The 25,432-nt window shown below is 50.4% G+C and overlaps 2 protein-coding genes across 3 annotated transcripts; both read right to left on the bottom strand.

Moving 5' to 3' along the window:
• Window positions 1-1,102: 1,102 nt before the first annotated feature.
• Window positions 1,103-10,102, bottom strand: SNF8 (SNF8 subunit of ESCRT-II). 2 transcript variants are annotated; one of them, XM_004764761.2, is made up of 8 exons: window positions 9,945-10,102; window positions 9,532-9,582; window positions 6,065-6,203; window positions 5,057-5,161; window positions 4,298-4,370; window positions 3,225-3,366; window positions 2,331-2,405; window positions 1,103-1,338 (listed from the first exon to the last, which is right to left on the bottom strand). In XM_004764761.2, exons 1-8 carry the CDS (start codon window positions 9,996-9,998, stop codon window positions 1,201-1,203), a joined length of 777 nt encoding a protein of 258 aa, XP_004764818.1. In that variant the 5' UTR covers window positions 9,999-10,102; the 3' UTR covers window positions 1,103-1,200. The 2 variants fall into 2 exon arrangements, with proteins under 2 accessions (XP_004764818.1, XP_012918030.1); XM_013062576.1 differs by lacking the exon at window positions 2,331-2,405.
• A 4,890-nt stretch (window positions 10,103-14,992) lies between these two features.
• LOC101674551 (gastric inhibitory polypeptide) lies at window positions 14,993-19,739 on the bottom strand. Its single transcript, XM_045070202.1, has 6 exons — window positions 19,668-19,739; window positions 18,908-19,010; window positions 17,330-17,476; window positions 16,744-16,833; window positions 15,940-16,041; window positions 14,993-15,114 (listed from the first exon to the last, which is right to left on the bottom strand). The coding sequence occupies exons 2-6, from the start codon at window positions 18,991-18,993 to the stop codon at window positions 15,105-15,107; spliced, it is 435 nt and encodes a 144-aa protein (XP_044926137.1). The 5' UTR covers window positions 18,994-19,010; window positions 19,668-19,739; the 3' UTR covers window positions 14,993-15,104.
• Window positions 19,740-25,432: the final 5,693 nt, after the last annotated feature.

Genomic DNA, 25,432 nt, shown 5'->3' on the forward strand with positions numbered 1-25,432 from the left:
CCATCAAGGAGAGGAATGCCATTTTGGCCTCAATTGCTTCAAAGGAGCTCCTTCACAAACTGGGAAGGGAGTATGTCCTCCAAGGACAGGCAGATCTAGACTGTATCCCTGGGTAAGGAAAGGGCATCTTAAGTTCTGGATAATCCAGACCTCACTTGATTTTCAGATATCTGGTACGGAAACCAGCTCTTAGGAATTCTGCACGGACTGATTCATGCAGCCACCTTCCTTCTCTACTTGATATAGAAAGGCTCTAGCATTCTGGTGCAAAGGCTTTCCCTCTTGGCTGACCCCGCAGCAAGGAAGACATTCCATGGGACACAGCCAGCCGTTGCTGGGCAAAACCACGATGCGGGAAGACGAAGGCCTGCGTGCCAGTGCACTTGGGCTCTGGCTCCTCACTTTGCCTTTTAAACTGGTGGCCTGCGCCCAGTGAGTTAATTCAAAAGGAGACCTACTCCCTGAGCTGATGAAAGTGGCCGTGAGGATTTAAGTGTTTTTAGAAGAAGGCACAGGGTAGGTGTTCAGTAAGTGATGCCCTTCCCACTGCTAAGGCAAGAGGGACCTAGTGATCACGGGAGGGAGAGCTGGTACGAAACTCAAGGACTAGACTATGTCCACTGTTGGTCCATTCCCCTAGGTTCCATTGTTTCCTCTAACCACCATTTTACTTTGACCTCTACTTTCTTCACATTCAGCCAAGTCTGTCAGAACCTGGAAGCTCCAGAGGAAACTGGAGGAGACTGAATGAGTGGCTGTTACTGGTCCATTAGGATCTGCTCCCTTGAGATAAACATTTTTATAAAGACAAGGTTTGAATTAACGGGCTGTAATTTATGTCCCAGGACTACCAATAGCCAAGAGACTGTCTAGCCAAGAGATGGACTGCCTTCATTCTAGACCCATCCCTACCGTGAACTTGGTGGTGACCCATGCAGGTCATTTCGTACGTGCTCGCTATTCTCTGTGCTGCTCAGGTTAGCCTTACTGGATAAATGAGTTTTTCTCCAATAAAAGATGCAATGTGAAGGCACTTTAAAAAAAATAAAATAAAATAAAATAATGGGTGAAGAGTATTGAGGAAAGAAAAAACTTGAAACTCTTTTCTTTAAAAAAAAAAGTTATTCAGGCTTTATTCACACCAACAGCTCTGCCCTCCTCTTCCTGCCTGTTGCTGGGGCTCCTTCCACACTGCCAGAGTCAAGGGAGGGCTTCTCTGGCCTCCTCGGCTGTAATCTCCTGGGCGTAGAGGTCAGTGAAGAGAGCCGGCAGCCAGTAGCGGGCCTCCCCTGGGGCCTGTAGGTCCAGCCAGGCCAGCCCTTCCTTCAGCAGGTGTTCCTGGAGGGAAAAGGTAGGAAGAGTCGGAGTTCCTGTCCGGTGGACAAATGACCCCCAGACCTGTTTTGGCATCAGTGGGGTTTTCAGACTAAATCTACACGAGTGCCTTCACACCTTTACACAACCAGACTGGAATTCCAGGTTCTGTTTGGCCCTGACCTTTGCCTGAGGTGCAAGAGATGCTACCAAATCACTTAGCCCGTGCTGGGAAGGAGGGTAAAGACCAATAGTGTGGGATGTTGGAGAAGGACTCGGGGGCTGCAGAGACGTCTGTCCTGTGGCCTGAAGCAAATCCCTGATCCCAGTTCCCTGAAGCAAAATGGACACCACTGTTGTAATTATGTTTCCGTTAACTTGTGGGTGAACCTTCATGGACAAGTTATTGGAGGGACTCTCTTAGTTTAGAATGGACTGGCAATTCTTACAGCCAGAAATAGGCTCAAGATGGGCCCGGTTGTCCCCAGCAGCAGTAAACAGATGTTTATGTTACCCTGCTTTCCAGAAAAAATTAAGTCTATAGTTTAATTGCCTGGATAAGGAAGAAGGTATGAAAAGCCAGAATTACATTCTCCTGCTACTACTCATCGGCCTCTCACTAGCATCACGAGATCTGTCTATAGAGAACACTAACTATATAATACACAGTGTAATAGTATGCCATTATGGGTATGTAATTAAGTAGGTAACAATTCCCTTTACTCTGTATTGACAGTGTTACTTCCAGTACAAACCATATGAATTGTCTGACCAGGCTTGACAGGCTGGGGGAGAGAGGAGGTACTGGTGACTGGCCTACGCAGAGTTAGAAGCCTGCCTCTGAGTCGGACCTCAGGGGCACCCTCAGAGGAATGCGGAGGTTGCCTTGCTTCTCTGTGGTGACAGCAGCCTTCAAGGCGAGAGGCCAGCAGAGCAAAGCTAAAGTTTCTGCCGGTGTGCTGTCTATCCACCCATCTGGGGCCCGTCTCTTCTGGCCCATTCCAGAATTCACATACCAGCACTTGACGTGCTCGCTCGGTCTCCCATTTAAGACTGGCTTTGATATCACTGACAGTCACGTAGCCGTTTTTCTGGAGGAAGGAGGAACCAGGGAGTCAGTTAACAGTGGACTTTCCCTAAGAACCCAGCGTCTGCCCGGCAACAACAGACCGACCCAGACAGGAGGAAGACCTGCCCTTGAAGCCTAAGAGCAGGGGAAAAGAATGTTTAGAAGCCCCAGCAAAGACAGAGAAGCGACTTTCAGGGTGACAGGTTCAGTCTTAAAAAATGGGGTCCCTGGTACTAAAATACTAATTTAGACTTTCTCCGAGAACTTCAGAGTATGACAAGATTCAGAATAATTCACTGAAAGCAAGAAATGGTGACAATTCCCTGGCTCATCTTACCCGTTCCCCAGTAAGAAAAGCTCTTCCTTATTTAGTTTTGTTTTCCATTATCAGATTAAGAAAACTGAACATGTCTTCCCTCAATCTGGGGTAAGGAATGGGGAAGGAGGGGGTACGCTGAAGGCATGCCAAGGGACAGGGGACTGGCAAACGAGATGAAACGTTTATTTGGAAGAACCCATTCAGAGTGTAGTACTCTGAAGACCTCAGAGAATCGGTCTACCCAAGCAAATCCAGCCTGCTGTCTGCATGTCTGTCTGCTCCACTAGACTGTACGCTCCCTGAGAGCAGGACCTCTGGTGCCCGCCGTTCTGCCCCCGACAGCCTGGCCCGGTGCTTTGCGCTGTAGCTGCTCAATAAATGTCTTCTAAATAAGCACCGGTGTGAGTCGTGCGTCCACTGGACAGTCTCAGTGGAAGACCTGAGTCTGTGCTACTCCCGAAGTCTGTAACCCCTACCCGGGCCCCGCCCCCGCCCCTGCGGCCCCCAGAAGGCAGCAGGTACCTCTGCCAGCTGCAGCACCACGGTGTGGTCCATGTTGAGCTCAGCCGGGACGGACTGAATGAGGTAGGTGCCGCCCACGGGGATGATGCCGAAGCCAGTGCCCAGCGCCTTCAGTTTCTTGATGGCCCTGATCAGGTCATCTCTGAGGGAAGAAAAAGCCGCTTAAAGACCCCTGGCACAGCAGACCCAGCCGCGACGCAGTTTCAGCTCTGGCCTAGCGGGGACCCCCTGACAAGACTCAAACGGCTGCATGACGGTCACTGACCTCAGTAAGAAGGCAGAGCCAAGGGGCACCAGATGGCGCTGGGACACTACTGGGAGATGGTACAGGAATGGAGCAAAAACCCGCCCACAGGAGCCCACCAGGGAATGGGAACGAAGGAGCTCCACGGAACAGATGACAGGGAGCAGCGCAGACTGTGGTAGAAAGGAAACCGGAAACCACGCATGCATTTCGCATGCATTTTATAGACAGCGATCCAGCTGATGATCGCCATTGGGAAATTCAGGCCCGCTCCTGCCAGATCATCTGGTTTCCCGTTAACAACTGAACTCGAATTAGGGAAAAAGAAAACCCACAAGACCATGTGTAGAACCTATATGCAGCCCACATACCAACAGCCTTTTTTTTAACCTTTTCTCAAACTGAAGTTCTGCATGGAGGCTGCTAAACCAGATCAACATGTACCCCGCCTTCTGACCCCCACTCCATTCCCCAGCCTTCCCAGATGTGTGCACTAGTCTCCTTCACCACAAATAGCTCAATATTAAGCCCTAAGAATGTAAAAAAAAAAAAAAAAAAGTAACAATACATGCATACATGTGGGGAAAAAAATGCTTAGAAGAAAATACACGAAAATGTCAATAATTGTAATCTTAGTTGAGAAGTAATGGGTCATTTTTGGTTCTTTAGGTCTGTATTTCCCGTTTTCTAAAACGCAGGTTTTCTGATCATAAAGAAGAACAAAATGATCCTGAAAGCAGCCTAGACATGTGAGCAGTAAAGAGAAACGATTTTCATATGATTTTTAAAGACCTTTCCATACTCCAAGGGGTTGGGAGGCAAGACCTACTGGCTGACGTCCTGCGCGAACTTGCCCCTTCCTTTCAACACCTGCTGGTGCAGCTCCTCGAGGGTTATCAGGCCTGTGCGAGCGGTGAGGAAAGCAGGGGGAGGGTGAGCTTTGTGGCTGAGCCAAACCAAACCAAATCCAAAATACAAATTATTAAGATGGGGGTGCCTGGGTGGCTCAGTGGGTTAAGTCGCTGCCTTCAGCTCGGGTCATGATCTCAGGGTCCTGGGATCGAGTCCCATATCGAGCTCTCTGCTCGGTGGGGAGCCTGCTTCCTCCTCTCTCTCTCTCTGCCTGCCTCTCTGCCTACTTGTGATTTCTCTCTGTCAAATAAATAAATACAAAAAAACAAATTATTAAGATGACCCTACTGGATGACCATTTTTAGGTCACATTTTGGGGAGCCAAGAAAGTGGGCAACACCCCACCCTGGAACACCAGGACACACAGTTACTAATCTTAAAATCATAACCTGGGTATGTTGTGTATCGAGGGAAAGGCCTATTTCCTACCTCCCTATAATTTTCTATAATCACCAGGGGCTAAGAACCTGCTGGGCAAAGCTCTCTAGGGAACAGAGACCATCACTCAGGCAGTTCCATTTTTCAACCACATGAAGCCGCTAAGATGCTTCTGAAGACCTAAGAGCTTCTCGAGATCTTATTGGCCTGCAGTCTGCAGGATGGAAAAGATCACCTTTCAAGGTCTTCTCCCTCAGAGAAGTCCAAAGCCCAGCACTCAGAACTCAGCCAGCCTCACCTCCATTCCGGTGCTTCAAGGCCAGGCACACCTCAATAATTTGGACCCCCAGCTCGTAATAGAAATCCCCCACGCCTAGCATCTCAGACCAAAATCCTTTTCCAGCTGAAAGAAAGAAAGAAAAACAAAAGCCAGGTTATAGGTTAGTTTCTATCCTTTCTTTTCTCTCCAAGCTAGATTAAAACATCTACCCCGTGGGAAGCGTTCCCTGCCTAGCCTAAGTCCTGGGGTTCCATTTACTACTCAGGATCCTCAAGACAGTTGAACTCTTAGGAAGTCCTCCTAAAAACCAGCTTGGACAGTTGGCAAGGGTGGGCAATCTAAAAGGCATTTCTGTTTCGCTAATTCTGGCTCAGAACACTATAAAAATGAGTCTTCCATTACCAAATTATACAGTGAAATACAATGGGACAGAGGGTCTAGACAAGGCTGAGAGAAACCATCCGCAGACCTGGCCTTCAAAAATCCACCAGAGACAACAATTCACTGGGGAAAAAATGCAGGTTACAGAGTAGTAATGACAGCATAATCTGATACGTTAGAAGAAGTTTATAAATGGGATGCAGGCACCCAGAAAGCTACCTCAGACCGTTAATGTTTATCTCTGCAACTACAGAACAGGATCTGGAGACTCGTACTTTCTTTTTCTTTTTTCTCATCTATTGACTGACTCCAGGATGACATGCTACTTTCATTAAAACTCAATTATCTTTTTAATAAAGGGAAGAAAGTCCACTGTAGGTCACGACTCACAGGAAGGCCCGTACCCTGGCTACGAGCCCGAAGGCAACGTCTCCAGCTTCCCCCTCGTCTCCAGCTTCCCCCTCACGCTGCGCACTCAGCCATCCTGCTGGGCACTCCCTGGAGACAACAGCCTCTGGCTCTCCCTGCAGGCCCTTTTTGAAGGGCCTTCTGGAAGATGGCCTAGCCACAGCGCTGACAGACGGCAGAGCTGCTGGCCCTCTGGAGCCCCAGGAGAACACCGCAGCCCCGCACACAGCTCCTTACAGGCCAGTGGGTCCACCCCGATGGTGGCGCACATGTCCTGGAACTGCACCCGGAACTCGGGATTCTTGCGGATCTCCTGCTTGTGCTTGCTGGCGAATTCCTCCAGGTTGCTCTTGAACATGTCCAACTGCTTCGACATCTGTAAGGTGGACCAGGGGGAGGTCAGGGGCAGCCTAATCAAGTGATAACCCGATGCCAAAAGTAAGTTCCCGGCCCGGTGTTAGGGCAAAGGCTGAAATAACCTACCTCCTCCAGGCCTGCCATGACGCTATTTCTTGTTCCCTTTCTTGCTCTGCGGGGAGCCTGCTTCTCCCTCTGCCACTGCTCCCTCAGCTTGTGCATTCTCTTTCTCTCTCTCAAATAGTAAAATCTTTAAAAAGATTGATGTATCTTAACTCGAGAGAGTGAGAACACGCACAGGCACACACATGAGCAGGAGGAAGGGCAGAGGGAGAGATCGTCAAGTGAACTCTCCACTGAGCATGCAGCCGCACTGGGGGCTCAATGAGATCACGAGCAAACGGAAACCATGAGTCAGACGCCCAACCGACTGAGCCACCCAGGTGCCCCTATTGTTCCCTCTGTTTATCCCTAACTTTCCTTCATGTTTCTGTTGTCAGCTGGATTGGCATGCCATAATGTTTCCTCAATTCTGTAACACACATTTTTGGGGGCTCCTGGCTGGTTCAGTTGGTAGTAGAGCACGCAACTCTTGATCTTAGGGTTTTGAGTTTGAACCCCAAGATGGGTAGAGAGATTACTTAAAAATCTTTGGGGGTGCCTGGGTGGCTCAGTAGGTTAAGTGGTCTACTCTTGGTTTCAGCTCAGGTCATCCCCTCGGGGTCGTGAGACTGAGCCCTACCTGTCTCTGCACTCTCCTTGGAGTCCGGTTAAGACTCTCTCCCTCTGGGGCGCCTGGGTGGCTCAGTGGGTTAAGCCGCTGCCTTCGGCTCAGGTCATGATCTCAGGGTCCTGGGATCGAGTCCCGCATCGGGCTCTCTGCTCAGCAGGGAGCCTGCTTCCCTCTCTCTCTCTCTCTGCCTGCCTCTCCATCTACTTGTGATTTCTCTCTGTCAATAAATAAATAAAATCTTAAAAAAAAAAAAAAAAAAAAAGACTCTCTCCCTCTGCCTCTTCCCACCAGCATGCTCTATCTCTAAAATTAATAAATAAATCTTTAAAGTATAAATAAAATAAAACATTTTAAAGATAAAAAATAAAACACACATTTTCCCCCCACATGTTCCTGTTCTAAAGTTGGGATGCATCTAACAATTTTAACTAATGTAATACTTTTTTATTTTCCCAGAGAAACTGCTATAGATTGAAGGTGCACCCCAGAATCCATTTTGTCTTGAAAATGAGAGAGGGCACCTGGGTGGCTCAGTGGGTTAAGCCTCTGCCTTCAGCTCAGGTCATGAACCCAGGGTCCTGGGATCGAGTCCCACATCAAGCTCTCTGCTCAACAGGGAGCCTGCTTCTCCTCTCTCTCTCTCTGCCTGCCTCTCTGCCTACTTGTGATCTCTGTCAAATAAACAAATAAAATCTTTAAAAAAAAAAAAAAATGAGAGAATGTGGAGGCATCTGGGTGGGTCAGTTGTTAAGCATCTGCCTTTGGCTCAGGTCATGATCCCCAGGATCTTGGGATCGAGCCCCACATCGAGCTCCCTGTTTGGTGGGAGGCCTGCTTCTCCCTTTCCCACTCCCCCTGCTTGTGTCCCCTTTCTCTCTGTCTCTCTCTCTCTGTCAAATAAATAAATAAAATCTTTTTTAAAAATTGAGAGAATTCAGCATTCAGAAAGAAAGAAATCTTCAGGCGCCTGGGTGGCTCAGTGGGTTAAGCCACTGCCTTTCAGCTCAGGTCATGATCCCAGGGTCCTGGGATCGAGTTCCGCATCGGGCTCTCTGCTCGGCAGGGAGCCTGCTTCCTCCTCTCTCTCTCTCTGCCTGCCTCTCTGCCTACTTGTGATCTCTCTCTGTCAAATAAATAAATAAAATCTTTAAAAAAAAAAAAAAGAAAAGAAATCTTCAGCCACTGACAGAAAGGTTACACAGGAGAGAAAGGAAGCCTAGTATGAATTAGGTTTGCAGTGATTGTTGACTCTTTCAGTCATGGACCTTCTTGGGAATCAACTCTAAGTAAAGAATCCCAAAGGGAGGGGTGGGTCTCCCAGATTACATTCCAAAGCTAAATACAAATGGTTTGGGGATTTTCTGACTTATTTGTAGTATTCCTTCTCTTTCCCTAATTAACAAAGCCTATGTTCCACCCACCAAGAGTAATCACTCCTGGACCAACATCTCCTTGTTTGCTACATTTTATAAACTAAAACATAATCACCATTTCCAGTTGATTCCTGTATGTCATCTCCCCTATAAGTAGGAGGTTTTGTTTCTTTTTTTTTTTTTAATATTTTATTTATTTATTTGACAGACAGAGATCACAAGCAGACAGAGGCAGGCAGAGAGAGAGGGAAGCAGGCTCCTCGCTGAGCAGAAAGCCCGATGCGGGACTCGATCCCAGGACCCTGAGATCATGACCTGAGCTGAAGGCAGCGGCTTAACCTACTGAGCCACCCAGGCGCTCCAGTTTCTTTCTTTCTTTTTTTTTTTAATAAATAAATATGTATTTATTTTAGGCAGAGAGAGAGAGCACAAGTGAGAAGGGCACAGAGAGGAGAGAGAATCTCAAGCATACCCACCACTGAGTGAGAAGCCCAACACCAGGCTTGATCCCACCACCATGAGATCATGACCTGAGCAGAAACCAAGACTCAGACACTTAACCAACTGAGCGACCCAGGCACCCCTGAGGTGGGAGATTTTGAAGAGCACAGCCCGTGTCTACTCTCTTTCCTCAGTACAAGGATCCATTTCCTTGCTTAACTGTTTCTGCCTCTTCTTTACCAGTCCCAGAAACTGCGTGAACTCAGGGCATGAAAAGGGAATCACAGGCACCGCACCCCATCACTGACACACACTTTTGGTATGCACCTAGATGTGACGGTGGTGGTGATAGGCCACACAGGTTTAAGCCCTATTTTCATGTTATTCTTAGGCACTTGAGGTGAAAGTCCCCAAAGACCTAATTCAAACAGCTCTACCACCTACTACCCATGTAATCTTGAATAAATCACCTGAATGTCGTCAATTCTAAACTGGGAAGAATAGAGTTCCCTCCTGGTAGAATCGTCAGGATGAACAAGATAGTGCATGTAAAAAAAAAATAAATAAATAAAAAAATAAAAAAAGACACGTGCCTGGGACGATATAAGCATGCAACGACTCAAAGATGTTAGCTATCACTCTTATTAGCAAGTCCCATAAAAGATCTGAGCAGCCCGGAAGCCGAGATTTGCCAAATACCCTATTTTTAGTTCAATCCAAACAATCTAGTTCACATCAGAGGTGCCCTGTCCAGCCTAGTCGGGTCTCCCTTCCCGCCTGGAGCCCTCCCGCCGACTCACCTGGGCCAGCTGGTCTTCCGCCAAGACAGTGCCTCGCTCCTTATACTTGGCCTGTCAGACAAAGAGACCAATGTGAGTTGAGAGTGGGCGCTGGGGGCTCCCACTTGTACTGCCTCCGATGAAGTATGAGAAGAGGAGGGTCTCTCTTAAATGGTTTTTCTTAGGGTGAGGGATGAGGAAGTAAAACAGACGGCTAGTCTGTAGTCATATTTGGGGACGCGGGGGAAAGGGCTGGTGGATCTGCGAATGCTGACATTCCAATCAACTGGAAACTGAAGAAAGTCAGTTTCCCGAGACCCGAAGAGCCCGTGTCATATTCTGATGGGGGGCGATTTGAGGGTACAGAGCTCTCTCCGAGACTTCCAGTCTCTCTCCGGTCGGGGATAGCTGTAGGTCGGCCTTCTTCTCCTCACCTCGGCAAGCTTCTTCTTGGCGATGGCGCCCGCTCCCACCCCGCGGCGATGCATCCCCACCCTGGGCCCGGGGGCCGCCCTGCTGCCGGGACCCCGGGTCTCCGCGTCCCGGGATCCGCCGCCGGCTCCCAACGCGGAAGCGCGGGGCACGCGTCATCTCCGCGCGCCGGAAGCTACGCGCCGACTTCCTGCCGCGGGGCAGAGCGGCCCCGCCTTCCTCTGGTGGCCAGGACAGGAGTAGCCAGCCCCGCGAAGCCCCGCGGCTGGGAGGACAGGCGAGTGCAGATGCTGAGCCGCGGCGTCTTTGTCGCAGGCGCGCTCCCCACCCACGTGGGCGCCTCGGAGCCGTAGCACGACTGATGCTCGCCGCCCCCCGGGCTCCGGCTCCCAGCCGCCTACTATGGGCCAGGCGTTGAATCGGCCCCGAAGCTTCCAAATAGAGCATGGAGCACAACCCGTCAGCTCTAGTGGAGCCTACCTGTTGGAGTCACACGCAGAAACTCTAAGACCTTACAGTTAAGAATTTGGACTCTGGAATTAGATAGCCGGCTCCATAGCTCACTTCCACTGCAGTGGGTCCAGTCACTTTAGCCATAGTCCTGAATCTCTTGTGTTCTAGTGTCCACAGTATATAGAGTAATACCAACTCATGAAGTTGTGAGGATGAAGTGAGAAAATTATGACAAAGCGTTTAGAGCGATGCCTGACATATAAGTAAACATCAGTTATGATTGTTACTCAGCGAATTTGGAGTGGAATCAGCCCTCTGTGTGTTTAGAAAGCACCATAGGCGGTTTCTACAGCGTTGAGCCCAACAAAGCAGCTAACGAAGGATTCTTAAGCCAGGAAGCTGTTACTTGACTTGTTAGATCAAATTCCTGTTTTGGAAGAATTAGTGACAAATGGGGCGCCTGGATGGCTCATTCCCTCAAATGTCTGCATTGGGCTGTGGTCAAGATCTTGGGGTCCTTGGGGCGCCTGGGTGGCTCAGTGGGTTAAAGCCTCTGCTTTCCGCTCAGGTCATGATCCCAGCGTCTTGGGATAGAGCCCCACATCGGGCTCTCTGCTCAGTAGGGAGCCTGCTTCCTCCTCTCTCTCTGCCTGCCTCTCTGCCTACTTGTGATCTCTGTGAAATAAATAAAATATCTTAAAAAAAAAAAAAAGGGGGCGCCTGGGTGGCTCAGTGGGTTAAGCCGCTGCCTTCGGCTCAGGTCATGATCTCAGGGTCCTGGGATCGAGTCCCACATCGGGCTCTCTGCTCAGCAGGGAGCCTGCTTCCTCCTCTCTCTCTGCCTGCCTCTCTGCCTACTTGTGATCTCTGTCTGTCAAATAAATAAATAAAAAATCTTAAAAAAAAAAAAATCCCATTTATAAAAAAAAAAAAAAAAAGATCTTGGGGTCCTTGAGTTGAGCCCCGCATGTGGCTCTCTGCTCAACAGGGAGGGTGCTTCTCCCTCTACCCCTTCCCCGACTTGTGCTCTCTCTCTCTCTCCCTCCCTGTCAAATAAATAAAATCTTTAAAAAAAAAAAAAAGTGACAACCTAGACTTAAGTCGGCCATAGCAATGCAACCTAGAAACAATGCAAGCCAGCACTAAGATATTGGCCATGAGGTAGAGAGAATGCAATGGTTTCAGGAGATATTTGGAGGGCAGAATGGTAAAACTGGTAAGATGGAAACAGAGTGGGTAGGGAAAAATGCTCTTTTCTTTCTTGGGCAGCAGGGTGGTGCCATTCAGAGAAGGGGGTGTGGGAACAGGGACTGAGACCACAGGATGAAGCTGGGGAAATAATTAAAAGTGGTTTTGAACAAGTTGAAATTGAGGTCTCTGTGACATCACGAGAGAGACAACCAATGGTCATTTGGATGTATTAACATAAAGGTCTACAGAAAGCGCTGGGCAGAGCTACAGATCCAGAATCATCAGCAAGGTGAAATCACAAATGTGAATAAAGTTACCAGAAGTTTCAAGTAAAAGGGTTAGAAGAGGACGTGAGCAGAGATTGATGACAGGATATGTAGCCACCGCTTTGGACCCTGAGGGATTACGGAACCATGGCTCAGGTCCCTGACCTGAGGATTTCATGGAGCAGAGCAATCATACCAGCCTTGAGCTGCCTGCTTCTGGATGCTTACAAGAAAGAGAAACAATGTTCTGTCTTACTAAAGCCACTGTTGGTTACCCAAACCCAGGTGTTTTTCTGTTATTTGCAGCAGAATCTAGAGTTAGTGGGTGTAAGGACCAAATTTCAGATTCATCCTCAGACATACACTTAGACACTGAGTTCTATAGATAGTCCGAGTCCCCTTAGAAACAAACTTCCCTAGACACAGATTTGCTCTTCCAACAGATTTGCTCTTCTTACTACACTGCTCCCTAACACAAAAATTTGATATTTCCCTGATTCACTGACACACACAGACACACCTGCCTCGTTTCTCACTCTTTGACTCACACAGTATAACCCCTTAAGATGCATGCACTGAGGGGCGCCTGGGTGGCTCAGTGGGTTAAAGCCTCTGCCTTTGGCTCAGGTCATGATCCCAGGGAGCCTGCTTCTTCTTCCCTCTCTCTCTGCCTGCCTCTCTGCCTACTTGTGATCTCTGTCTGCAAATAAAATAAATAAAATCTTTAAAAAAAAAAAAAAAAAGAAAGATGCATGCACTGATCCTTCACTCACACTCCTTTCTTAAAATTTATTCATACCCTCAAATGAACACACACACTCACTCTCGTAGGTACAAACGTTGGCCAGAGACACACCTGGTTACCACACTCAAGCAGACACACTCCTTCCCTTATTCAGACACATTTGTTCTCTTTCATGATTTTAGAGAAAGTATGTTGACCAGTAATGTGCTGGTAAATGTTTAACAACAACCTCTCCAGGCTAGGAAGGAGGAGCTCTGATTTACAGCATTTGTCAATTTTCACGGTGTACTCTGGCCATGGCCGATTTCAAGCTAACAATGATTTTACAACCTGCTCACAAAATGCCTGACAATTGCACAATGGCTCTCAGAAGCGCTCTGCTCCAGTATACTCTGAATGCCGACCATCTCACATGCTGTCACTTGCTTTAAGTGACTCACTGGCCTTAGCCACAGGGTGGCTGAGAGCAAGGGACTTTAATTCTCTACCTCGTGGAGGCAGTGTAGTGCATGGTTAACAGCTAGTATGTTACTATCTTAAAAGCGCTGTGATGAGGCTTTAAATGAGGTTTATAGAGAGCTGAGCATAATGCCTGGCCCGTAATAAGGACATTGTACAAATTTATTCTAAACCTTTCTGATTCGCTCACCCCCAAAGACACCCGAGGCTCCAGAAATAGAGATCCAACCAACTTCTCCCCAAGATAACTTGGGGTTCTTTTTTTTTTTTTTTTAAAGACAGCTGATTCTACCATAGAGATTCACTAAACTATATCTTCTGAGCAAAGGCCTAAATTGTGTGGTACACACTCTGCAAACTCAAGGAGTTTAGAGGAAAGAAAACCTAAAATGTCAGAGCACACCGGCAGCCCTTGGGCAAATTCAGTTCTCAAAAGTGTTTTGTTGGGTCAGCAGAAAGCGTGTCTCTTCCATTTTCACAGTCCCCATCCTTCCCATTGTCTTACCCCCTCCCCACTCTGCTCAGTTATGCCACAGGCCCAGCCCTTCAGCCAATCCAGCTTGCCACTCCCTGATTGAAAACAAATATCCTTATATTTTTAAATTGAGGTTTAAGTGGGTAAATGATAATCAAAGTTAACTTACTGACCATTTACTTTGTGTCAGGCACTATCTTAATTAATACTTCAACCCTAGGAGTCAGGTACTTCCGAATCTTTTTTTTCACAGACAGGAAACAGGCTCAGAGAGAGGAACTAACTTGCCAAGTCACAGACCTAATAAGCAATTTGAGTCTTTGAATCAAGGTGTGTTTGACTCGTGTCTACTAAAATGTGACAAGATCAAGGGGAGAGAGGACATTCCAGGCCAGATAGCCCAAATGAAGGGGGAGGAGACAGGACTGCCTTCCGCGGATACCAGGCATTGGTTTGAACACTGGCAGATAAAGGTATTGATTTTTGGACAAACTGATTGGGCTCTTTCCCTTCACTCCCCCTCCCACCACCCCAGGATAAGCCTGGAATCCTGCAAAAGAGGGTTCTCGTAACTGGTCTTTGTTTCTCACTGCCATCCTAGTTCATCTCCGAGTGTACTCCTCACTCATGATGGTGTGGGAACGAAAGTAACTCTTCAAACCTGCCCCTGCTCAAAATCCTTCAGGACCTGCCCCTGCTCTGAGGATAAAATCTGAAAAGTTTTAACATGGCCTTTAAGACCCTTTCTCTGCCCTCCCTTCGAGCCTGATTATGCTAATCTCCCCATTGTTGGCAGGGGAGGGGTCCCCTTTGTGCGAATAACATTGAGGTAATGTTTATTAAGGCTCTCCTCATCCTTTGGCCATCTTGTCCTCACCATCGCACTCAGCTTGAATGTCACTCTCTCAAAGAGGCCCTGAGACTCCCTACTCCATTTAGAGGAGGCTGCTCTGTTCTCATAGCACTCTAGTCTTTCTTCACATAGCTTTGCATTGGCGCAATTATTATTATTTTTTTTTTTAGAAAGGGAGGGAGGAGTCGAGGGAGGAGAGAGAGACTCTTAAGCAGGCTCCAAGCCCAATGCAGAGCCTGAGGCAGGGCTTGATCTCATGACCCTGAAATCTTGACCTGAGCCAAAATCAAGATTTGAAGGCTTAACCAATGGAGCCACCCAGGCGACCCTGCATGTTACATGATTATTAATGTGTGTGTGTGTGTGTGTGTGTGTGTGTGTCTATAAATTCCTCGGGGACAGGAACTGTGCCCATTTCCATGATTGCTGTGTTCCCAGCAGTTAGCACAGCCCCTACCTGTACTGGTATTTGGAGAGTAAACAGACGAATTACAGATGCAGGTGGGAACCATATCTCCTTTTCATTGGGTGACACACGCTCACAGACAGACAAACGTTGACAGTGCTCAAGCAGACATTTGAGTAAGTTTTGACAATGAGGACAAAGATTTATTTCAGCTTAAACTTTATTGGTTTGGCTTCTCTTGGGTACCCTGGAGTGGAGCTGAGTCCTGAGTGAGCGAAGGGCAGAGTCCGGGCTGGAGCTGGGTTTGGTCTGAATCACTGAAATCTGGGGAGAGTGGAAGGCAGAGGGGAAGTGGTTGGAGAGGGGGGTCACTATCTACTCGGAGTCAGCAAATTAATTCATCCTAGTCCCCAGCCAAGGTTCAATGACCTTTTTAATTATAAGTAATCAAAATGTTTTCAAAAAGCAACCACCTCCGTTTGGAGAATTTCTCATACTCTCCTCCATTGCTCCTTTCCTGCCCTCTACCAGAAGCCATCAGATCTACTCCCTCCATGCCTCCCTAGCTCGCCAGCATCAAAGCCTGAAATGTATTCTGGTTTCCAAGCCTCGGTGTCTGCATCTTGAATGAGGGTCCTGTCTCATCCCTTAGGTAGATGGGTTCCTTCGTGGCATCTGGCCACCCCTTGCTTCTGGGACATAACAGATTAAAGGACCTCCTAGCTGGCAAGATGGGTTCCAGAACCAATGAGACCAACAATGGCTACAGACAGGGGCAACATGCCTCCAGCTCCAGGGGCCATGGGACAAGGGTACAGAGGGAGAGCTGAGAACAGATGGGCAGCTTGGCTCAGGTGTGCAGGGAAGGGGAGCGCAGCCTCTCACCCAGATAAGGTGGACACCCAGAAGTAACAACAGCTGCCAACATCACTGAACTCCTCCTCCCGCCATGTTGCTCTCAGCTCTTTCCTCTGACAACAATCCCACAGAAGTGGTCTGAATAAGCCTTGTTTTCTTGAGAACACTGAGTTTCAGGGAACCTTGTTGGTTTGCTAGCATGTCCTGGGGGGCCGATCCGAACCCATGTCTGGCCCCAAAGTTCAAGTTGTAAGCGCGACACGAGACGCCCGAAGCCACCAGACAGCCCACCTGCGCCTGCAGACTTCCATCTGATCCACCATCCAGGCCAGCAGCTCTCGAATCAGTAAATCCCTGAGCAAGTCTTCATCACTGGGGTTCCTGGGGAGGGAGCTGCCAAGGAGAAAGCCTCAGCTGGGCTGGGCTGTTTGAGCCTGGGCCCCACCCAGAGTGAGTAAATACAGGGCTTGGGGCTCCCAGGGGCAGGGGCGGCTGGGGTCCGGGGAGGGAGTCAACACAGCTGCCTCTCCTTATCTCAGCTTTTCAAGCTCCACCCTGACCTGTGGGCCCGGGAATAGGGGTTCTTCAGTGTAGGAGGCACCCCACTCACCCACCTCTGAGAGCATCCCCGAATGCATCCCCAAAACCCAGAAGATTACTTTGGGGACAGTCACTCTTTAGAATGTCCACAGATTGCTCAGCTTCCCCAGAGAGGGGATCACTGATGTCAAGGGACTGGCCTTGAAAGGGTCCCTGTTCCTCAAACAGCCTTCCTGAGGTCTGTCGGGGAGAAGTAGGGAAGCCAGTTCCTGATGTCCCCCTGAGGTCTCTTTTGCTGCCCTCCTCCTTGACTCTGCACACCAAGTCATCAATCTTAGGGACTCTGACCCCAAACCCCTCCTAGGACTCCAGCCCCTATTCCTCCTCTGCTTCTCCCTTAAGCTCAGGCTGGCCTCCAGGAGTTTTTCCAAGACCCCTTTCTGAACCAGGAGTGGAAGGGGATGCTTATCTGGGGGCCCTGACCCACTCTGGGGTCTGGGAGAGGGAACAATGAGGCCCTGCCCCCCTCCCCCCCCCCACCGTGGGCGGACTCACCCCTGCTGCTCCCTCTCCTCCTCCTTCCTGTCAGATTGATGGGCCAGCTCCAGGGCCCCGGCCTCCCTCTGGGTGATGTTGTGTTTCCAGCTGGTAGGGTAAAGATGCCAGAGTGGGTGGGGCTGGGAGGCTCCAGATGTTCCCCAGTCCAAAGCCTCCAATCTTTTGGGACCTTAACCCAAGTTGCCAAACAAACCTCCTTCTCGGCTCAGCTGTCTACCAGGCCAACCGAGCAGCCAGGACGAGGTAAGGGACTCAGCCAAGAGAAGGAAGAAGGACCAAGTCCCAGGTGGCCACCACTGCCGGCAGCTCTGCTCCCTCTGCAACCCTGTGGGGATCCTCCGGGAGCCCCTACCTCTTCCCTGATCCCTCTCCTTAGAAGGAAAGGAGTGGAAAATTGCCTGGGTCCCACCCCCCCCCCAGACTGGGCAGGTCAGGGCCACGGTGTCGCCCAGCTCCCCGTTGGTGCCTCAGTGAAAGGCACCACATGGAGTCGTGAGTCACCGGCCCATGTGGCCCATGTGGCACCCTCAAAGGAAGGTGCGGACAGCCCCAGGCACAGGAAGGGGCATGTGCTTCGACTCACTCGTTCTTCTTCCCCTTCTGTGCCAGCAGCCAGTTCACAAAGTCTTGCTGGCGGATCTTGTCCATGGCTATACTGTAGTCGCTGATGAAAGTCCCCTCCGCATATCTGGGGCCTCGAGGTCGGGAGCCACTGACCTTCGCATGGACTCTGAGGGGCAGAGGGAGGAGAGAGGTAGAAGCCTGGACACCGCAGGAGGGGCAGGAGGTGAGGGGAATCAGGAGGCAGGGCCAGGTGATCCTCACGCACAGGAGGGTTTCCTGGGAGTCCATTTTTATGGAGATCCCTGCCTTTTTTTTTTTTTTTTAAGTTTTTTTTTTTTTTTTTTTTTTGGACAGAGATCACAAGTAGGCAGAGAGGCAGATAGAGAGGAGGAAGCAGGCTTCCTGCTGAGCAGAGAGCCCAATGCGGGGCTCGATCCCAGGACCCTGGGACCATGACCTGAGCAGAAGGCAGAGGCTTTAACCCACTGAGCCACCTAGGCGCTCCTGGAGATCCCCTCTTGTCTAGGCATCAGGCCCCTGGGACTTTATCCTCAAGCTCAAGAACCCACTTCCCACAGCCTCAGTGTGTGCGACTCTGGCTTGGGGCAAAGAGGCATCCGGGAAGAGGACTGACCTCAGTTCCTTCCTTCACTCTTCTTGCCTGCTCCTCTCCCCACCCCACCCCACCCCACCCAGCCCCACCCAGCCCCACCCCACCCCACCCCCGCCCATTCAAGGCTTTGTTCCCAGTTGCTAGGAACAAGAGTGAGCTCTTCCGTTACAGCCCTCGCTGTGGGGCCGGTCCTCTGGAAGGCCTTTACTACACAGACTCATTTGATCCTCATCTCCTCTATGAGGTAGACACTATTTCTATGACCTTTTTGGGAATGAGGAAACCAAAGGGCGGAGAGATTTTCTGGCACATCTCTTAGGGGGTAGATCCAGGATTTAGCCTCAGGCGGGCTGGGTCCAGGTCTAAGTTCACAAGCTCCTTGCACCTGTCCGATGGCCCTGCCTCCCATCTACACGGCTGCCTGGACGGCCAGCCCTTGCATCTGACAAGGCACAGCTCTCCACTCAGACACGTCTCTCTCGGTCCTCCAGAGCACACAGCCCCCTGCTCCATGGGCTTGTGACACTCTGCTCCCCTCCCCACCACCGGAAGTGCTCAGGACAGTTGACAACTCCCCTAGGTGGTTCCCAGGAGACATTTGGGGACCCCTCAGCCCTAATATATATTCTGTGGCTGATGTGCAGGGGGCCGCTGCACAATTTGATCAAATGCACACGTAAGCGAATGGTCAAGGCTTCCATTAGGAAGGGAGACGCTGTCATCTCCTTCACACCTTTAACCACCGAGAAGTCCTTCCAGAAATCTAACCACAGTCTTTTCTGTGGCAACAGTAGCTTATTATAAAAACTCCTGGGTTCTGTGTGTACTCTCCACCCGGCCTGCTGGCAGGGTTTCCCCTCTGGCTTCTTTCCTCTTGGCTTGGGGATTCTTCCCTTTCCCACCTCCCCCCACCCCCGAAAACCAGAACTGGGTCATTCTTCCCAGCCTCCTCCTCTGCGCCGGACCCCTCCCCTGCAGCCCTACCTGGAGTGACCATCTGCCTTTTCTCCGAGCACCACTGCCAGGAGCAGGGACCCCAGCAGCAGACTGAAGACCTTTACAGCCACCATCTTCCAAGGGTGATTTCCTTAGCAAAGAGAGAAGAGAGACCGGGATGAGGGCAGGATGCATCAGGGCCCGTGTGGGTTCTGCAAGTGAGGGACACTGAGCTCTGGATGAGGGCATGGGGGGCAAGGTCCAGGCAGAAGAAAGCAGCCCAGACCCATGTGCCTGACAGCCCCCTGCCCAGCTCTGGCGGCTGGACCTCACATGTATGTGGTTTGGTGGGTCTCCCTTACAGCCTCCAGAGTCCATAGCAGCCCGCCTTCTAGCTGTCGGACTGGGCGGTCACCTAAACCATCACAGCCCTCTTGCCCCAAGTGAAAGCCACAAGTAGGACCATTCTATCCTCTCCTTCTCGGGCTTCACTCTTTCTACTCTGGGAAGCTCTTCCCGGGGTGCCCAAACATGTCTGGGTCTAGCTTTGGTTTTCAGGGCTTGGGAGGAAGGCTCTTTACTGCTCTTCACCCTTACTGAACACCCCTGGGGGGAAAAGGGGCCAGATCTCGCTCGTCGTCCTGCCTTCATCACCTGGGTGTTACAGGAATCCTGAGAGCTACCTTCTTATTTCTCAGGTAGAGGAAGAGAAAGTGAGAGGCAAGGATGGCGAGCATCCCTGGGTGCTAAGATCTGCTGCCTGTCCAGTATCCCGTCCACCCACCCTCCATCCCGGCTGCTCGCTCACCTGGCTTTCTTCCCGACTCTTCCAGAAGGACAGGGCAAGGGTTTCTTCCTCCTACCTCCTGGTCCTTTGGAGCCTGTCTCAAGAAAATCTCCCGCAAGTCCTTTATATCCAGGCATCACAGACCTGCTGATTAGCCTAAAAGCGTCTTATCTCAAGAAATTAGGTCCACAGTTCCTGCCACATTAAGTCCATTTTACGCGTAATAAAGTTGCCCTTTCCACCTGAACTGGGCTAATCGATGATTAACATTTGGGTATCTCCAGTTGCCAGGAGTAGGGGGCAGGCCACCTTACGCATCCCCTTCCTTCTCCCCCATCCTCGCTTCGCAGCACAGGACCCCCAAATTCTTCTAACCCCACCTCCTTTCCAGGTGTCCTCAGAAAGGGTGCCTTGGGTGAAGGGAGACTTAGGTCAGGTGGCACTAGCTGGGGTAGGACCGCTCCCACAGGCAATAGTCTACCCCTCCTTGGGTCCGAGACAGGGGGGCACAGTCATTGGAACCCCAGTTTTGGATAGTGACCCACAGCTCTGGCAGTGAAGCAATGTCCCTGCTATGAAGTCTAAGGGAGTGTCACCGCCGGCTACAGAAAGGACTGGAGAGTGGGAGGGTTGAGGGACCATGAAGGATGGGGACTTCCTGGGGTAGCTGGGAACCGGAAACTTGCAGTCAAGCTGCCTTTCGGCCCAGGGCCAGGACAGAGTGGGGGAAAGAGGTACACTCACCCCTTGGGAACTTGAAGGAAGGTGGGCAGCTGCAATTCTATCTGTAAAGATTTATGACACTCAGTGTGGACCTGTCTCTGCCATCAGACTGGGGTACCGTGAGTTCATGCTATGCCTTTTGGACTGGGGGCTCTCCAGTGCTGGGGCTTTGTCTCCCCCATCAGACTGGGGGCTCTCTGAGATCAGGAGTGTGAATCAGCCAGGGCTATCTGTTCCCCATCCTATGAAACGTCCTGAAGCTATGGCCCATGTCTGCCCCTTAAAAGGGAAACTCCTCCAGGGGCACCGGGGTGGCTCAGTGGGTTAAAGCCTCTGCCTTTGGCTCAGGTCATGATCCCAGGGTCCTGGGATTGAGTCCCGCATTGGGCTCTCTGCTCAGCAGAGAGTCTGCTTCCTTCTCTCTTTGCCTGCCTCTCTGCCTACTGGTGATTTCTATCTGTCAAATAAATAAATAAATCTTTAAAAGAAAAAAAAAATACTGCCAAATACTGCCTCTGCCTTTCTCCAAGTGCTTAGTACATGCTTCTGTGCTCAGAGCTGGGTTAAGAAGGAGCAGGGGAGACCTCCAAGACCTCCAAGGCCCTCAAGGCCTCCTTCCTGGGCCCTTCCTTCTCCACTCACTGTAGTACTTTGAACCATCAACAACCAAGCTCATGCTCTGCTTATGAGCTCCAGGATCTAATAAAGGCCACTTTCCTTTCCAGGTAAACTGTGGCCAGGAAGCAGCTCCAGCATGAAATTAAGTGCTTGTGTGGGATGAGAGGTTACTGGACCGGGGGGTGCAATTCACTTCTGCTTCCTAGAAACCTCGCCCACCCACCACCCATTTTATACAATCTAGAAAAACTTCTCTCCGGGCAAGCTCTCCAAATTCCATCTCCCGGCTATCCACAGGCAGTGATTACATGTCATTTCAGATTTGGTCTCCGAATGGGATGTGGGGGCGCTTGGGATCCCACTTCCTGTTGAGCCACAGTTAATGGGCTCAAAAGGGTTTGTGTCAAAACCTGGGCACCCCAAGCAGGGTGGATACCATTCCCTGGAACCCCTAAGTCTAATGCCAAACCAGAGTCAAGGAAGGTTCTAGAATGGGTCCCTCCATCTCTGAGTGCCTGCCTCATGCCCTGGGGATTTGTTTTTGGGGCAGGCTGCTCTGAAGGCCAGTTGTGCCTCAAATTCTCACACACACCCCCTTGGAGGGGACCTCTCTGCAGCCCTCAACCTGTGTCCCTTTGATCTTTGGTTCTCACACCCTGCAGTGGACACACTAGGGAAAATGTAGCCTGGGCCCTGGAGGAGGAAGGATTCTGGGGAGAATCTGGGGAGGGGATCAGAGAAATTGCCAGAAGCCCAGGGGAGTCCACAGCCTCCACCCCTAGAGCATATTGGGAAGCTGGGGAATGGAAAAGATGGCCTTCTGGAAGTTTCTAGGGAATGGAAGGGCCTGCTGCCCTTGATCAAAATAGTTCAATAGGGCACCTGGGTGGCTCAGTGGGTTAAGCCTCTGCCTTCCACTCAGGTCATGATCCTGGCGTCCTGGGATCGAGTCCTGCTTCAGACTCTCTGCTCAGCAGAGGGCCTGGTTCCCTCTTTTTCTCTTTCTCTCTGCCTGCCTCTCTGCCTACTTGTGATCTCTCTCTGTCAAATAAATAAATAAAATCTTAAGAAAAAATAGTTCAATACTCTACTGGCAATTCCACCAGCCTGTCCAAACACCATGAGAACTGCCCTGGTGTGCAGGGGAGGGAACAGGAAGGGGGCTTGGGCAGACCCTCAGCCCACTGGGGAGAATTTCCAGGATGTGAGGGGTCAGGGAGGTCAAAGGGGATGGGAAAGCAAGAGGAAGCCTGGATACAAACAGGCCCAGACAGGTGGAGAGAGCTGGGGTGCGCGAGGGGTGTCTAGGATACATGGAAGCTAGGCCATCAGTGCAGGATGGGGCGATAGCCATATGCTTGCCAGACACCCCAGGGTCCTGCTTTCCAGACCCTCCTGACTTCTGGACCCAGGCCCCAGGATAAGAACTGACTGGAACCGCAGAAAAGCCATGGGGCTTGCTGGCTCTACCCTCTCCCCATGGTGACTCACCACCCCCTCCGCAGCCCCAGGGTCACCGCAGACATTCCAGACCAAGCTCCGCAGCCAGGCCAGGGTGACTCAGAGGGCTGACTGCAGCCTCCCTGCTGGGGACTCTGCTTCAGACCTCTTGGTCTTCAAGCTCCCCGGCTGACTCAGAAGGCAGACATCCCTCTCCCAGCTCTCCTACACCAGGTGGCAGATTTATACTTCTTCTCCTGCAGAGGAGACAAAGAGACAAACTTTGCTGAGTCATCGGGTCTGTCCTGATTCCTAGAAGGGTCACCTCCAGCTTTCCTTGCCGGTCGTACTGCAAACACAGTCGTGGTCCCAAACATTTTTGCCTACATCCAGCCTCAGTACCCCTCAGGCCAAGATAAACACTTTTCAGGGGGATCTTCAAGAAAGAATATATTTAGTCAAGAGGATTGTGCTAACTTCTTAGGTGACGGGTGGTAACTACATGTATGGTGGTCTGCATTTTGTAATGTATACAGTTGTCAAATCACAATGCTACATCCCTCCAACAAATATAATACATCAATTAAAATAAAGAATTAAAATAAAGAATAAAGAAATAGGGGCACCTGGGTGGCTCAGTGGGTTAAAGCCTCTGCCTTTGGCTCAATTAAAATAAAGAAATAGGGCACCTGGGTGGCTCAGTGGGTTAAAGCCTCTGCCTTCGGCTCAGGTCATGATCCTGGGGCGGGAATCGAGCCCAGCATCCATCCAGCTTTCTGCTCAGCGGGGAACCTGCTTCCTCTCTCTCTCTGCCTGCCTCTCTGCCTATGTATGATCTCTGTCAAATAATAAATAAAATCTTAAAAAAATAAAACTCCCCATTAAAAACACGGAAGATACTATTTACAACTTCTCTTGGCCGTCTGCTATACGGAATCAGTTTGGAAGTCCCCTCTCAGCTCTAACCCCAATCCTTCTTGCTGTTTTCAAAGACCATATTTTGTCTGCTTTGGTTCGTCAAGAAAAGAGCTCAGCCCTTAGGAATCGTGACCTAATCCATGGGAAGAGAACTGTGGAGCCGTGATAGAATGGGGAGCGGTGGCCACAGGGGCCCTCACTTCCAGAGAGGCAAGAGCTCGTGGAGCATTTAGGGTGAAAGGCCAAAGGGCAGGGCCTCCCAGGGAAAATGGCCTTCCTGACCCCTTCTCTGTCCCCTAGGAGTTTCTCCTAGGGTCCCCAGTGAGGCCCCCCGACCACATACTCATGCCTGCGGTGGGTGGGGGAGGGTCTCCTGCAACCTCAGCAACCACACTTTTCTTTAAGGAGATTAGCCTCTGGGGCGGAAGAGGAGGATTCAAACCCTAGCTCCGCCCACCAGCCTCTCCCTGGTGAGGTTTGGACTTGGGCAGAACCCTGATCCACTCTGAGCTTGTAGCTTGCCCATCTCAGAATTGGAGATAAGAAAACACAATCTGGGGAAAGCCCTGCCATGCTTGATCTCAGGGTAGTGAGTTCAAGCCCCACATTGGTATGGAGCCTACTTAAAGAACAAAGAAAGAACCTCCTCTTCCCCCTCCCACCTCCCACAAAAGAAAACCAGAATCAGTCTTCCTTGCTTCATAGGTAAGTGTGGCATTAATATCTTGTTAACGTGAAGGCATCCTGCCAGTGTTGGCGGGTGGTTTTCTCTAGAATGATCTCCTCCATCTTAACTCTATGGTGAGCAGGCAGATGAAAAAACAAAGCCAGGCCAGGAGACTCGGTGGCTTTTAGTTAAGCCGCTAAGTGTCTGCCCTAGGTTCAGGTCCTGATCTCTGGGTCCTGGCACAGAACCCCAAGGGCCAAGCTACCTGCTTACCAGGGAGTCTGCTTCTCCCTTGCCTCTGCCCCCCCCCACTCCCACTTGGCTCAGGCCCATGCACTCTCTCAAATTAAAACCAACCAAACAAAACAACAACCCAGGCTGACTCGGCCCCTCACCTAGCAAGGAGAAGGTTTATGAAATTCCCTGTTGGGGTGAGGGCCCTGTAGACTGACCCTCTGGTGCTACTAGCTGGGTGGGTGATTTAGAGCAACCCGCTCTTCCCCTGCTGTGGTTCCCATTTCTGTAAAATGGGAGTATAAAGTTCCTACCTCAAATAATTGACTGGGGGGGGGTGCCTGGGTGGCTCAGTCGGTTAATCTGCTGCCTTTGGCTCAGGTCATGATCTCAGGGTCCTAGGATAGAGCCCTGAATCAGGGTCCCTGGTCGGTGCGGACTCTGCTTCCCCTCTCCTTTTCCCTCTGCCCCTCCCCATGTTTGTGGTCATGCTTTCTCTCTCTCTCTCTCTCTCTGTCTCAGATAAAGACAGAATTGGTTTGGGAAACAAGTACGCTGAGCAGATACATTGTGTTTCGTCATATCTTGATACATTACTGATCTCTAGGTGGGTAAGAAATCACTCGGAACTTAAGCAGTGCAAAGCAACAGAACATTCGCTATCTCACACTGTTTTCTAAGACTGGGAATCTGGCAGGGGCTTAGCGGGGTGCTTCTAGCTCAGGGTCTTCAGGAAGCTGAAGTCAGCTGTCAGTGGAGTTGCAATCTCAGAAGCCTGGGGCTGTAGATCACCGTCGTTGGAGCTCTTTCCCACCAACTGTAGGCTGAAGGCTTAAGTTCCTTACCACGTGGACCTCTCCACGCTTCTTCCCTTGGAGCAAAGTCATGCACTTAAGACGAGTCTAAGTGAGGGGTGCGTGGGTGACTCAGTCATTGGGTGTCTGCCTTCAGCAACGGTCATGACCTCAAAGTCCTAAGATGGAGCCCCTGCTCAGTGGGAAGCCTGCTTCTCCCTCTCCCGCTCCCTCCGCTTGTGTTCCCTCTGTCACTGTATCTCTCTCTGTCAGAAAGAAAGAAAGAAAGAAAAGAAAGTCTAAGTGAAATTCACAAATGACATACAATCCTTCAGCTTTATGCTACTGGTCACATAGACCAGCCCTGGTATGATGTGGGAGGGAGTGCGTAA

The sequence above is a fragment of the Mustela putorius genome, unplaced genomic scaffold (assembly GCF_011764305.1).
Source record: "Mustela putorius furo isolate JIRA1106 unplaced genomic scaffold, ASM1176430v1.1 tig00003962_pilon_pilon_pilon, whole genome shotgun sequence".
NCBI classification, from domain to species: Eukaryota; Metazoa; Chordata; class Mammalia; order Carnivora; family Mustelidae; genus Mustela; species Mustela putorius.

Bases quoted from the DNA above. Each gene is read 5' to 3' on its own strand.
- SNF8 (XM_004764761.2), bottom strand. From the start codon at position 9,998: ATGCATCGCCGCGGGGTGGGAGCGGGCGCCATCGCCAAGAAGAAGCTT. The intron at 4,371-5,056 runs GTGAGGCTGGCT...CCGCTCGCACAG, and splicing joins CTTGAAGCACCGGAATGGAG to GCCTGATAACCCTCGAGGAG. The intron at 2,406-3,224 runs GTACCTGCTGCC...TCCTTCCTCCAG, and splicing joins TGGTGCTGCAGCTGGCAGAG to AAAAACGGCTACGTGACTGT.
- LOC101674551 (XM_045070202.1), bottom strand. From the start codon at position 18,993: ATGGTGGCTGTAAAGGTCTTCAGTCTGCTGCTGGGGTCCCTGCTCCTG. The intron at 17,477-18,907 runs GTAGGGCTGCAG...TCTGCCCCTCAG, and splicing joins AAGGCAGATGGTCACTCCAG to AGTCCATGCGAAGGTCAGTG. The intron at 16,042-16,743 runs GTGAGTCCGCCC...TCTCCTTGGCAG, and splicing joins GAGGAGAGGGAGCAGCAGGG to CTCCCTCCCCAGGAACCCCA.